Source organism: Schistocerca americana, chromosome 1 (assembly GCF_021461395.2).
Source record: "Schistocerca americana isolate TAMUIC-IGC-003095 chromosome 1, iqSchAmer2.1, whole genome shotgun sequence".
Taxonomy (NCBI): Eukaryota; Metazoa; Arthropoda; class Insecta; order Orthoptera; family Acrididae; genus Schistocerca; species Schistocerca americana.
In genome coordinates this window covers 526,996,709-527,010,421 of record NC_060119.1, presented here as the reverse complement: position 1 = coordinate 527,010,421, position 13,713 = coordinate 526,996,709, and the positions used below count along the sequence as shown (strand labels likewise).

Sequence of the window (13,713 nt, the reverse complement as noted above, 5' to 3'; positions counted from 1 at the left end):
CTCGAACGTTTCTACAGACCTGCTCTGCCCTTCGGAAAAAAAACATGCTGTTGGAACCATCAAGATGAGAAAAGGGAACCTGTGTGCCGTGACGTAATAATACAATGCCAATCTGATGCTGATCAAGAAATTTACGAAAAACACACATAATTCCAAATCAAAGTACGCAGTATATATTTGATCTGTAGTAACGTTGCTCTTGTCCACCAATTTGTGCATCTCTAAAGAGCCCATCTGTACAAGGACTTACCAATACTGAAGCTGGTAGTACCTGTACATGGAATAGCCGTTGGGAGTATGTTGGATATCAGGGAGCGGGACAACGTTGCATCAGAAAGGGCTGCACGAACACCAGACGCTAGACGCAAGCCGGCCGCTGTGGTGAGCGGTTCTAGGCGCTTCAGTCTGGAACCGCGCTGCTGCTATGGTCGCAGGTTCCAGTCGTGCCTCGGACGTTGATGTGTGTGATGTCCTTAGGTTAGTTAGGTTTAAGTAGCTCTAAGTCTAGAGTATTGATGACCTCAGATGTTAATCCTCATAGTGCTTAGAGCCATTTGAACCATTTTGAGCTAGACGACAATCATCTATGCGACGCGAATGGGTACCTACATGACGCTGAACGAAAGAAAGTTAAGACACGTGGTTCTAACGTAAGAGGTGGAACTAGGACAACCTATTACACAGGCGCGCGGAGCACCACTCGAAAAGCATTACAATACCGACAGCAGCGGGATAAAATAATAAATCAGTCATCAAATGCTGATAATTTGCACAATTATATAGTTGTAATAAATCTGTTGTTACAACTATGTAAGAATTTTAAAAAAAGTCCCAGCAGCGAGATTTAACCCAGACACTTATGAAACTACGCTCTTACTCTCTCGATTGAGGACTGCTTAAATGTTTGCGACCTTATAAAGTATATAAGAACTTCTAAAATTTTCAAACTCGGTTTTCTCGAAAACTTTTGAGGGTTGCGTCTTACTGTTTACGTGTCGAAATCCAAGTGGTGCCATACACACCCTGTCATTATGAATCAAATCGCTGAGGATAAGTTCGTACGGTCCCTTTGTTAGTATTACGACTATGGCTGTGCGTGAGTGTAAGTGAGAGAGTATGCTGTTTCTTTTTTCCGTTTCCGTCTACTGTCAGAAAAGTCAATGATTCTATTATATTTTTCCTCGATAGAGGGACTTTCCGTTTCTGCTTTGCCGCACTCAATCCCCTGTGGCCTCGAGAACCGTGTCTGATTGGACTGTCGTTGACAACAGGTGTGGTCAACCTGTGAGTGTCGGCCTTTACCTGGCTGGAACGCGCTCTGCAGCGCTCATCTTGCAAGCACATGCACGTATCCATCACGAGAGAAAATGAAAAGATACTTAGAATTTCTTGCTACTTTCAGACTCCTTTCATATTATTTTATTTTCCTGGACTGGATCCAGTGAGAGGAACAGAGATGAGAGTAGAAGAGAACAACTTGTGGAGGGCTTTTGGTAAAATAAATAGGGCTTCCAGTACGAGGTTTGTGGTGTTTTTGAAAAGGAAAGTTTACACTCAGTGTGTGTTATCAGTTTCTACTCACGATACGGAGATACGAACACGCAAAACATTAAAAATTACAGGGCTGCTCAGCGGGAAATGCTGGGGATTATGAGAGAATACGAAGGAACAAGTAAATGGACAAGGGAATAGACTAGATTGCAAGGCGTTGATGACAACGTGAAGAAAATGAAATGTAGATAGGTGTGACTTACAGATGGGTGAATAGGCGGTAAAAGAACCGGTGAAATTCTTTGCTGATTTGGAAGGGATAAGCCTGAGATGTCTACCCCTCGGAATGTAGTTACATGGGATTAGAGAATATGCAGCGGCAAACGTGGACACGTGTAAGTGATGACAGTAATGCGTGGATGAGTACGAAGGGTACGAGGTTGTCAGATTGCTGAATATGATGAATGAGTTAAACTGTAATTACTTTGCAAAACTTCGTTACATTTGTATTAGAAGAACCTGCTTTTGAATCTTCTATTGCAATTTTTTGCTTTACATTTATCCAGACTTCTGTAAAGACGATCTCAAAAATTATGACCTCACTAGCAACCCGCTGAGGGTTGGGACGGTTAGCACTATGTCTCCATGGCCATAGGCTTGTCTGGCGTAGCGGTAATAGGTTACACACACAAAACATACTTTCAGGTAAGTCTGTCAGCGAAAACCGTATCAAAATCTCTACAGCAATTCATAAGATTAGTCGTCACACACAGACTGAAAACGCGGCCGGGGACTTTAGTAATATGTCTAGTTTCGTTAACAGAAAGGAATTAACTCACCAGTTCTGATAGATATATCAGCAAAATGATGGTATATGATAATATCCACGCATTCTTGCTACTTATCGTCGAATAACCATATAAGATTCACCACACAGTTCATTTTCGATATTAGATATAAGATTTAGTTCTAAGATTTAGTCCTTCTGTTATGAATAAATAAAGAATTATAATCAGAAACTATACTATTATTTACATCAGTCTATGTAAACACATTCGCACATATTATGTCGCTTTTTTCAAACATTGTGCTTGCCATAACAATGCTTTCATCTATGTTATTATGAGTACTTCTTGCAGCAGTAATTGTTTTACTTTAACATTTCAGGAACTTCTGTTCATTCATACACGATTTACAGATAGTGATATTGAAATATGTTACGGTTACAGTCTCAGATGTGATTATTTCTCCTCTCTTTGACGCAGGCGGCAATCGATTCCTGGACAACATCGCAGAGATGGGAATGAAGCTATGCAAGATAACCCGCTGCTATTGGTGGTTCGCATGGACCATCATGGCACCACTTTGCGTCGTAGTGAGTATCAAAACTTTTGTGTCGATGAGATATCACAATGATCCAATAACAGGGATTTTCAGGTTAACTAGTACCCTTCATTACGAAACCAGTACTTTTACAATCACGAAGCTTTAAATAGTAAACTCTATTACACCCCGTGGGAATGTACTACGCTTACTTTGCTGAGAAATTTATGTTTGTTTCACTATCAAAAGCATTAGTTCCAGGTCGTAGATTAATATGTAACCTTAATTCATATTTTAAAGAGGTAGACGCGACAACAGGACTTGTGCGCACGTCTATACAGTACCAATCGGGCAATTCGTACAATCTAATCCCTAAATCCCTAGAATTTAGGTAGTGCCGTTCACGTTGTCAGGAGATCGTGTAGGAATATCTATAGATAGAATATTAATATAATTCTGTATATCTTGCCGAACATAAACCAGAATTTGAAGGATGTCCTTCAGAAGGGATGTCTCACGTTGCACTGTGATTACTTTGGTGTTTCTATAAAGAATTCCTGGCTGTGTTCCCTGTTTACCTGTAGTTTACACATCGGTGTATAAACATTCCATCAGTGTTCAAACAAATTTAGGGCTTGCAGCCGGTCGTCGTTCACGACCGGCTGCAAGCCCGAAATTTGTTTGAACAGTCAATTCGCCGGGAAAATTTTAAAATGCACATTCCATCAGTGTAGTTGCCGATGTTTGAAGAGCCGCAAAGAAATTCAGTTCCGTATTGAAATTTAGCGACAGTCATCTCAGTTCTCCTCTAATTCACTTGAAACACCAGTTCTGCATTAATTCATTGTCTTCATTGTTTACTGAGATAAATAGGTCGAAAAAACTGTTTTCACCAGCAAACTGAGGCTGTGGAAACACTAAAGTTCTCGTTATACTTCCTTGGAAGGTGGTCGCCTCACAACATCGCGGGAGAGGCCCTTCTAGGTTTGTTGGGGGAAACACCCGTGAGAGATCAAGAAAGGAATAAGGGTAGACTTGGTTTTAACTTAAAAAAACTATAGATCACCATACTGATGAGAAATTGAACTGGGAAAACTACATTTAGGACCTTCTGAAATAACTTAGTTCACCCACGTTTGCACTTCAAATCATAGTAAATCTTGGAGAGAAGCAAATCAATAAGTTGACGTAATTTACGTTTTTCAGTCAACAATATCACGTTGAATAATGTTCTGCAGTAACCCATCTTTAGGGAAGAAATATTCGTTTCTCAGAAACGTGCAACACGAACAATATCTGGTGCTCACCAACGATCATCTTGTAGACACCTTTTTGCGGAGTTAGTCATTTTGACTGTTGCGGAAAATTACACTTCATCCCTCATGAAGTACATTGCAAATAATCCTTTGCAAATTTGAAGGAACAATGATGTACATAACTACAAAAATGACTTTCATTTTTCCACATTTATGTTATCTTTAGCACAAGAAAGGGTGTGCAGTGCTCCCACCAAAATTTCTGATTGCCTACACAATGATGTAAAATGTCTAAAGGGCAGAAGAGATAATTTTGAAAACAAACTGAAACAGTTTCTTCCTTGAAAACTCGTTCTATTCCGTATAAGAGTATTTGTTTTTGAAATGTGTAAAAAGTGCTCATATCTGTAATAAAACAACACATGCAAATGATGAGCACATTAAATGTGTAGTGTGAATGTAAAATGACTCGTACATCATTATGATTAACTGGACGAATGATCCATAATACATGAGCCGGCCGAAGTGGCCGTGCGGTTAAAGGCGCTGCAGTCTGGAACCGCAAGACCGCTACGGTCGCAGGTTCGAATCCTGCCTCGGGCATGGATGTTTGTGATGTCCTTAGGTTAGTTAGGTTTAACTAGTTCTAAGTTCTAGGGGACTAATGACCTCAGCAGTTGAGTCCCATAGTGCTCAGAGCCATTTGAACCATCCATAATACATGAAATTAACGTCCTGTCGACGACGTCGTCAGTAAGTTGCCCGGTCGTTTGACGACTTTTATAAACTGATTTACTTGGCCTACTGTTTTCTATTTATTGATTCGACATTGGCCTATTTGTGAACAGCATTACCAGACGCCTTACTTCCTACCTAAACGTATCGCTGTAATAACTTTCATAAAATGAGTCGTACATCATTATGATTAACTGGACGAATGATCCATAGTACATGAAATTGACATCCTGTCCACGACGTCGTCAGTAAGTTGCCTGGTCGTTTAACGACTTTTATAAACTGATTTACTTGACCTATTGTTTTCTATTTATTGATTCGACATTGACCTATTTGTGGATGGCATTACCAGCCTCCTTACTTCCTACTTAAACGTATCGCTGTAATGACTTTCATAAACGCCTGCCTATGTGACACGTGTTCTCTTCATCTTCTACTGCCATTCTTCAATATGACGTTGCTATTTACTGAATCATCAGACTGATAAGATATTTCATTCCAGTTTATTTCTACATGTTTTGTGTCACTATGCAATTGTTAAATTAATTTCTTTTATTTCCACCAGTGATCACAAAATTTTTCGTCCGTAGACTACCGGTTTCCTTCAGCAATTACCATTTTCAGATCTGCAGGAAATCATGGGAAATGGTGTAGAAATAGTGAACAGACTACGTCTAGAACAATAAAATATGCCATAACGAAAAATTATTACTTTCATGTATTTGAAAACTTGCGGTTAAAATATGACGAGGCATATCTGTTTTATAACTTCTCCTAAAATAATAAAGCAGTAATGGCATCGTTACAGAATGTGCACGTGATACATATTAAAATGTGATGTAAACTAGACCACTGTTCTGGGGAGTTAAACTGTTCTATCGGTACACGTCATGACAAACTGCAATGCAGTAACCGCATCATATGTTTGCGCCTTGAGCTCGTCAGATGTCGCTGCTGTATGTCTGTGCATATTCGTCAATTATAAAAATTGTACAGTAAACGACAAGTGAAGTGCAGAATACGTAAAATCTATAGTGGGCTTCCAAACGTGTAAGTTATTACAGTGATAAAGTGTATTAATTAAGTACACGAATAAAGTTAAATTTAAAATTCTTAAAAGGAATCAACCCCATAAGCTTGTTGTCGTGTATATTACTATTTTTATCTAAAATGACTACAAGAGAATCATATATTATCACTTAACCATTTCCTTTTAACAATTTTAAATTTATTCGTGTTTTAAATTATCAGACGTAATATGTGCGACGATGCTATGCTGATTTTATGTATATTTTGTTATTTATGACAAGTCATAGAACAGGTATGCCTATTCATATTTTAAGTGCGTGCTTTTGTATCTATGAAAGTAATAACTTTTCGTTATGACATATTTTATTGTTCTAAGACGTAATATGTTCACTAGCTGTATTCCTTTTCTCATGATTTTCTGCAGATCTGAAAATGGTTATTGCTAACTGAAAGCGGTAGGCTAAGGACAAAAAATTTTGTGGTCACTGGCGGAAATAAAAGAAATTAATTCCAAACGTACCTGGATAACTGTTTTAATCAGCGACCATGTCGCAACTTGTAAAAATTGTAAAATTCGCTATCGGTCTGACACTCGCTCCAGAAAAAAGAGAAAATCGATTAACAACATTTTAACTCTTCAGATACACTTACGCAAAAAGTAGGATGTGAGAGTGGAATTTGTAACTAGAGGACAGCATTCTTATTCTAGCAAACTGAGATGACCAATTCGTTAGGCCACTAGCATTATTCAATATTCTGGGTGCAAAGGACCATATAAACAAAAAATTTCCTGAATGACAACAATTTGTAGCTCTTGCAGTTGTTAGTTCGATTAAAATACTTTTCCGCTTTGCATTGCCCACTACTTCGCAGTTTCAGCGACGCTGCGACACGGAGATGGGGCGTCCACCCCCTCGCCCCTCTTACCACAATTCCCCCCCCCCCCCCCACTACAGTGTGTGCTCGACTCCTCAAGGACAAGTTCTCGAGTCCATTTTCAATGTTGCCAAATTTTTCGTCTGTCTGTATTGTTTCATTTCCTTTGGCTGTAGGGTGTGTTGGTTGTACCACTGCCACCCCTCCCTCCCCCACCCCGCATCCAAAACAATAAAGAAAACAATCTACATTTCCGATTTCTGCCTGGAGATGAGTAATACCTGGTGATAATTACATGAAGGCTGTGGACCCACCCCATATCAAACTAAGAAATCCTACGATACGCCAGAGCTTTGTCACCAGCTTTTCCCAATTACAGTGCTCAGGGAGTACAGAGTAGAAGCTAATGTGGGAACATAAAGCTGAGCGAGCGACTTTCGCACATAGAAACAGCGGCCGGACATTTACGGTAATAGCTAGAGCAAATGCCCCGGGCGGCTGCCTTAGCAGGATGATAGATGCAACGACCTACAATTAGGGGCTGTTAGGGCGGACTAGCGGCCCTGCGAGGTGTTAAAGCGCCGGCGGCTGGCCGCGGCAGGCCGGCCACGCCCTCCATAACTCGGTTAGCCCAGTCCGCCCGCTCTGGAGTGCTACCTGCCACCTACTACCCCCTGCGTGTTAGCCACGGGTGCCGGCCGCTGCTTTAACTTGGTCGCTGCTCTCACGTGGCACAGTTTCGGGGCTGTTTGATCTCGCACCTAACCCTTCCTGGCCTATAAACTGGCTGGTGCATGGGACGGCTGCGTTCCACAGTGCGAACACTTTGGAAGTCCGCGGGCTTGACGGGCGTTCAGTAACAATGCCCTAGCACACGAGAGACGTTTTCTGGCGTGCAAAGTATTATGTTGTAGGAAGAGTTACACAGTAAGGATACCGAGGAGGAACATCTGACGTATACAATGACGAACACAAACACTTGTTTAACAATTTGTAGGTCCACCTGCCGTAGTAGGCAATTCAGTTGAAAAGGAGTGGACATCTCCAAAAAGGGCAATCACAGATGGTGGACAAACAAACATGCGAGTTGTGTGAGAAAAGTAATGAGACTTATACATTCCTGGAAATGGAAAAAAGAACACATTGACACCGGTGTGTCAGACCCACCATACTTGCTCCGGACACTGCGAGAGGACTGTACAAGCAATGATCACACGCACGGCACAGCGGACACACCAGGAACCGCGGTGTTGGCCGTCGAATGGCGCTAGCTGCGCAGCATTTGTGCACCGCCGCCATCAGTGTCAGCCAGTTTGCCGTGGCATACGGAGCTCCATCGCAGTCTTCAACACTGGTAGCATGCCGCGACAGCGTGGACGTGAACCGTATGTGCAGTTGACGGACTTTGAGCGAGGGCGTATAGTGGGCATGCGGGAGGCCGGGTGGACGTACCGCCGAATTGCTCAACACGTGGGGCGTGAGGTCTCCACAGTACATCGATGTTGTCGCCAGTGGTCGGCGGAAGGTGCACGTGCCCGTCGGCCTGGGACCGGACCGCAGCGACGCACGGATGCACGCCAAGACCGTAGGATCCTACGCAGAGCCGTAGGGGAACGCACCGCCACTTCCCAGCAAATTAGGGACACTGTTGCTCCTGGGGTATCGGCGAGGACCATTCGCAACCGTCTCCATGAAGCTGGGCTACGGTCCCGCACACCGTTAGGCCGTCTTCCGCTCACGCCCCAACATCGTGCAGCCCGCCTCCAGTGGTGTCGCGACAGGCGTGAATGGAGGGACGAATGGAGACGTGTCGTCTTCAGCGATGAGAGTCGCTTCTGCCTTGGTGCCAATGATGGTCGTATGCGTGTTTGGCGCCGTGCAGGTGATCGCCACAATCAGGACTGCATACGACCGAGGCACACAGGGCCAACACCCGGCATCAAGGTGTGGGGAGCGATCTCCTACACTGGCCGTACACCACTGGTGATCGTCGAGGGGACACTGAATAGTGCACGGTACATCCAAACCGTCATCGAACCCATCGTTCTACCATTCCTAGACCGGCAAGGGAACTTGCTGTTCCAACAGGACAATGCACGTCCGCATGTATCCCGTGCCACCCAACGTGCTCTAGAAGGTGTAAGTCAACTACCCTGGCCAGCAAGATCTGTCCCCCATTGAGCATGTTTGGGACTGGATGAAGCGTCGTCTCACGCGGTCTGCACGTCCAGCACGAACGCTGGTCCAACTGAGGCGCCAGGTGGAAATGGCATGGCAAGCCGTTCCACAGGACTACATCCAGCATCTCTACGATCGTCTCCATGGGAGAATAGCAGCCTGCATTGCTGCGAAAGGTGGATGTACACTGTACTAGTGCCGACATTGTGCATGCTCTGTTGCCTGTGGCTATGTGCCTGTGGTTCTGTCAGTGTGATCATGTGATGTATCTGACCCCAGGAATGTGTCAATAAAGTTTCCCCTTCCTGGGACAATGAATTCACGGTGTTCTTATTTCAATTTCCAGGAGTGTATTTTGTCTGACGAAGTTTTTATTTTTTAAAACAACAGTATTGTCCCGTTGGGAGCTATGGACCGGTGGAGTCGTTGTCCCCAGTCTTGATAGCAGCACTGAAAGGCTTCAACTGGCAGGGGCTTTAACATGCCGGTCACATTCTTTTGAATGTCCTCGAGAGTCGCGAATCGACACCCTTTTAAGACAGTTTTCAATTTCTGAAAAAGAAATATGCCACGAGGATTCAGATCAAGTGAACAAGGGGGTTGTGGAACCACAGCAATGCCTTTTGACGTCACAAATTCTGTGGCGGAATTGGCCGTGTGGCATGGGGCCTTGTCATGATGCAGTTGTAATGTCCGGTCTCAGTCGATTCACCGTTTTCTGAGCCTTTCAAGGTAGTCTTTGTAGATCCCTTGGTTGACAGTTTGTCCTGGAGGAATAGATTCTTCACACGTTCAAGGTTTTCTTCCGTTTTTGAAGTTTAAGGTCTCCCTGAGTGAGGTTCATCTTCAAAGTGCTCTCAGCCTTCCAAAAATTACTTGTGCTAGCGAAAATCTTGTGCTCTTAATAAGAAATGTTCCCCATAAGCCTGTTTGAACTCTACAAAGGTCACAATCGCGGATTCGCCAAGTTTAACATTGTTCCACTGTCCCATTTTCTTAACACACACACAGAGAAAAAGAAAACAACTTCACTGATGGCGCTGTCAGAAACTACCTGATGGCTGTGCGGAGCTGGAACTTGGACTAAGCGTCTGGAAGGGATGCACACACCGGTCTACACATGTGAAACAACACAGCATTGCCAGATCGCTAGCGGCGTTGTCAGTCTCGTTGCTTCTCCAACATACTTTCTAGCTCAGTGTTTTTCAACCCTTGGGGGTCGCAAAGCCTTGCTCAGGGGGTCGCGGTTGCAGGAGAAAGCAGTGGCAACATGGCTGGTAACGTATGGTTCATGACGATCATCTGCTTGGGCATAAGAGTCAGAGGGAAGTGACAAGGTTTTGTGAGAGCACCTTGCAAATTCGCTCACGTTCAGCTCTGGTACTTATTTACAATAATGAAAACGAATATAGTTTAAACCTGTTGAAGACTTCAAATACGCAAGGACTTGCAGCAGTGAGAAGCAACACGATGTCTGTAGACCTCTTCCAACTTCTGCGGAATGAAACTAGGGCGGTGTGAGTCACTAAGGCTTGTACAGATAGTATTTACCTATGAGAGGTTTGCAGGGAGAGGGAAAGGACCTCATCAACTTCCGGTGGAACGACGGTGCAGTGGCGGCGTCTTCTGTATTACTGCCAACTTAGTTTACGAGCCAGTCATCTGCTGTGATAAAAATATCACACAGAACGAGAACAATTTATGAAAGCGCAGTTAAAAGGTTCACACGTTCAAATGTGACACAAAATGGCTGCAACAACATGCACACAGCAAGATTTGGACCACGGTTACTAGAATGCATTTCAGTAACAAGCTTCGAACCAAACAATAGATTGCTAGGATTGGCAGCAGTGAGACAAGGCACGAAGTACAGCAATTTCTACCAAGCGGATCTAGGATGCCTGAGCTCATCTCAGACTTTAATTCACACACTGCGTATTGACGTTGTTTCTATTTTCCTAGTTCTGTGGCTTCGTCGGGATTCGCACAAAATCGTCGTTGCTGGTCACCTGGTTAATTTCTCATTTCTTCCGTGTAGCTAATTGGGGCGATTGTCGTGAAGTGAATCATTGTTTTTTTGATAGTGCTTTATAAAAGAGTTCAAAAATACTTTACAAGAAAACTAATACCATCATTTGTAAAAATATATACTACATATTCTCGCAATTAATTAAAAAGAAATGTCTTCTTTTGAAACGGAATCAAAGTAAATGAAGTAACCATCGTGCTATATGTCTCAAAAGTAGGGGTCCTTTAATACAAAAACATAGGCCTATGGAAAATGGTATTTATTTTTTATTAAAATTACGTAATTCTAGATCGAGCATAACGTAGATTGTTTTATAATAAAAACACAGTGTTACCGATAAATGAACGCAAAACTGGAAAACTGTTTTCAGGGACCGATCGATAACTAAATGAAGATCCATTAAGTAACTCTTAGAAATTCGAAAACAGATGTTCTTGTTTAGAAATTGACTATACAGTGGACCTCGTTTAATGAGGATAATTCACTTATGAGTCTTACTTGCATTGCGAAACATATTTTTCTGTTGGAATTCACGTAAAACAAGGAAAATGCATCAAATTCCGACTAAATACTAAAACAGTTTATAAAATGTACATCCTTTTTTACAAGAAGTCGTCTAAAGACATTTGCTTTTACCTTCTCTTCAAAATGAGTCATAAACACAGAAGACGGCTAGACGAATGAAACATATGCCTACTTATTGGTTAATGTGGATCTTTATTGAATTCGTGTTGGTTAACGATGACATATCTAAAATGGGATTCATATAGAGGTATTTCAAGGCCATGAAGTAACATGAGTCTTGCTTGCAACACCGTCACAGAGAATTTGGCAGCATCGTCGACGAGACCCGAGTGGAGGTAACGGTTACAATAATTGCAACGCTAGGAGTGTCGGTAACAGTATAACTGAATACTGCATTGTCGGCGTCGTTGTCTTTGGCGGAGCGTCTAATGTACTTCTTTCGTCGTAATAATAATAATAATAATAGTAATAATAATAATAATAGCACCGATGTAAAACATTACGCTGTTTTTCCTCCGCGTTTTCTGTTATTTCATTGTCATTTATTTCCCGCGGAGCATAAGCCGTAGCGTCAAGAGTAAAGTCGATAACAATAATGGTACGTTTCAGCGATTATACATAAATGCCCAGCGCTTTATCGGCACAAATGCAATTTCATGCCTGATGACTAATGTTTCTCATTTGTTTTACTAAAAAACATACTTGACATATTTCTGCCACGGGAGCCACTTAGCCAGAAGAAAGTAAGCAAAGGTTACATAGGTCCCAGACTACAGTAAAAATACAACAGTTTCAATGAAAAGGTTGTGCCTATTATTTATTAATGATTAACCAATTCTTGGTTCTATTTTTGAGACTCAAATCACCAAATCATTTTCTAGTTGAAATATATTTCTCTTCTTAGTTTTTATGTTCACCATTGAAGAGAATGCTAATTCACAAAGGCAGAAAGCGGAGGATGGCACTAATAATTTCAAAGCTTTCTTTGACAGCTGTGGATACTCTTCTTTTCCCTTCATCCAGAAGACGTCAAACTTTTGCGAATTAAATTCCATTTTAAGCATTCCATCAGCTGCTAAATCTGTAAGTGCTTCTTTCGTCATCGTGCTCAGATCAGCCATTTATACTGTATATGTAGAAAAGTATTGAGTATCCATCTATGACCGTTGTCAGCGGCAGAGTTCAGCTCTGAAAAGTAACTTAACAGTTTCTCTTCCAAATTATGCAGGCTCTGTATCATGCAAGAAATGTGAGAACCGACTGCTCCATTGAAATTTCTTCGAAAATCGTCTGAATACAAGGGAAGGACTCAAACATCATCTTTTGTAAAAATGTTGACCATAAACTAAGTTTAGAGAAATCCTTTGATTTTATCCTTAGCTGTTATAATGACGACACCTCTCACTGAGTATGTTGTCAGAAGTGTCTGCTCAGATCACGTTTCGCAACGTTTTGTGACAATGCATGTGAGGTGAAACAGTGTGCGGAAGTTTGTGAAAACCTGAGTAAAAACAATGCATTAAATAGCAGTTGATCGAGTCACCAACTAGAGACACGAAACAGGACGAAAAATTTGCAGACGACATGCTGTCGAAAAAAAGAAAAGACGAAAATGAGCACTAAAACTGAATAATACAGTTCAGTTAACGATGTAATTTTAAGAAATAAAAATTTAACCCGTAGAAGATGATACATAGGTGTCGAAACATGTCTGGGTAAATATAAAAATAAACTGTTTTTCATAACCCAGTTTTTACTGCTCAAGGCGTACCTTAGGACTCGCAATGCCACAGACAATTAGCTACAAGTTACAATCGATTCACCCTGCCAATAACAGCACCAACGAACGATGCCCGAAATCAAAGCATACGATATCGATTGCGTACCTCCCACGGCCATGTGTGAAGTAGTTTTTTTTTTTGGTCATCAGTCTAATGACTGGTTTGATGCGGCCCGCCACGAATTCCTTTCCTGTGCTAACCTCTTCATCTCAGAGTAGCACTTGCAACCTACGTCCTCAATTATTTGCTTGACGAATTCCAATCTCTGTCTTCCTCTACAGTTTTTGCCCTCTACAGCTCCCTCTAGTACCTTGGAAGTCATTCCCTCATGTCTTAGCAGATGTCCTATCATCCTGTCCCTTCTTCTTATCAGTGTTTTACACATATTCCTTTCCTCTCCGATTCTGCGTAGAACCTCCTCATTCCTCACCTTATCAGTCCACCTAATTTTCAACATTCGTCTATAGCACCACATCTCAAATGCTTCGAT

At 42.1% G+C, this 13,713-nt stretch overlaps 1 protein-coding gene across 1 annotated transcript in view; it reads left to right on the top strand.

Moving 5' to 3' along the window:
• Window positions 1-13,713, top strand: part of LOC124571027 (sodium- and chloride-dependent glycine transporter 1-like) — a 282,388-nt gene that overhangs the window by 252,536 nt on the left and 16,139 nt on the right. The window contains exon 10 of the mRNA XM_047131108.1: window positions 2,757-2,866. Coding sequence (XP_046987064.1) covers window positions 2,757-2,866 — 110 coding nt within the window. The remainder of the gene's footprint in view (window positions 1-2,756; window positions 2,867-13,713) is intronic.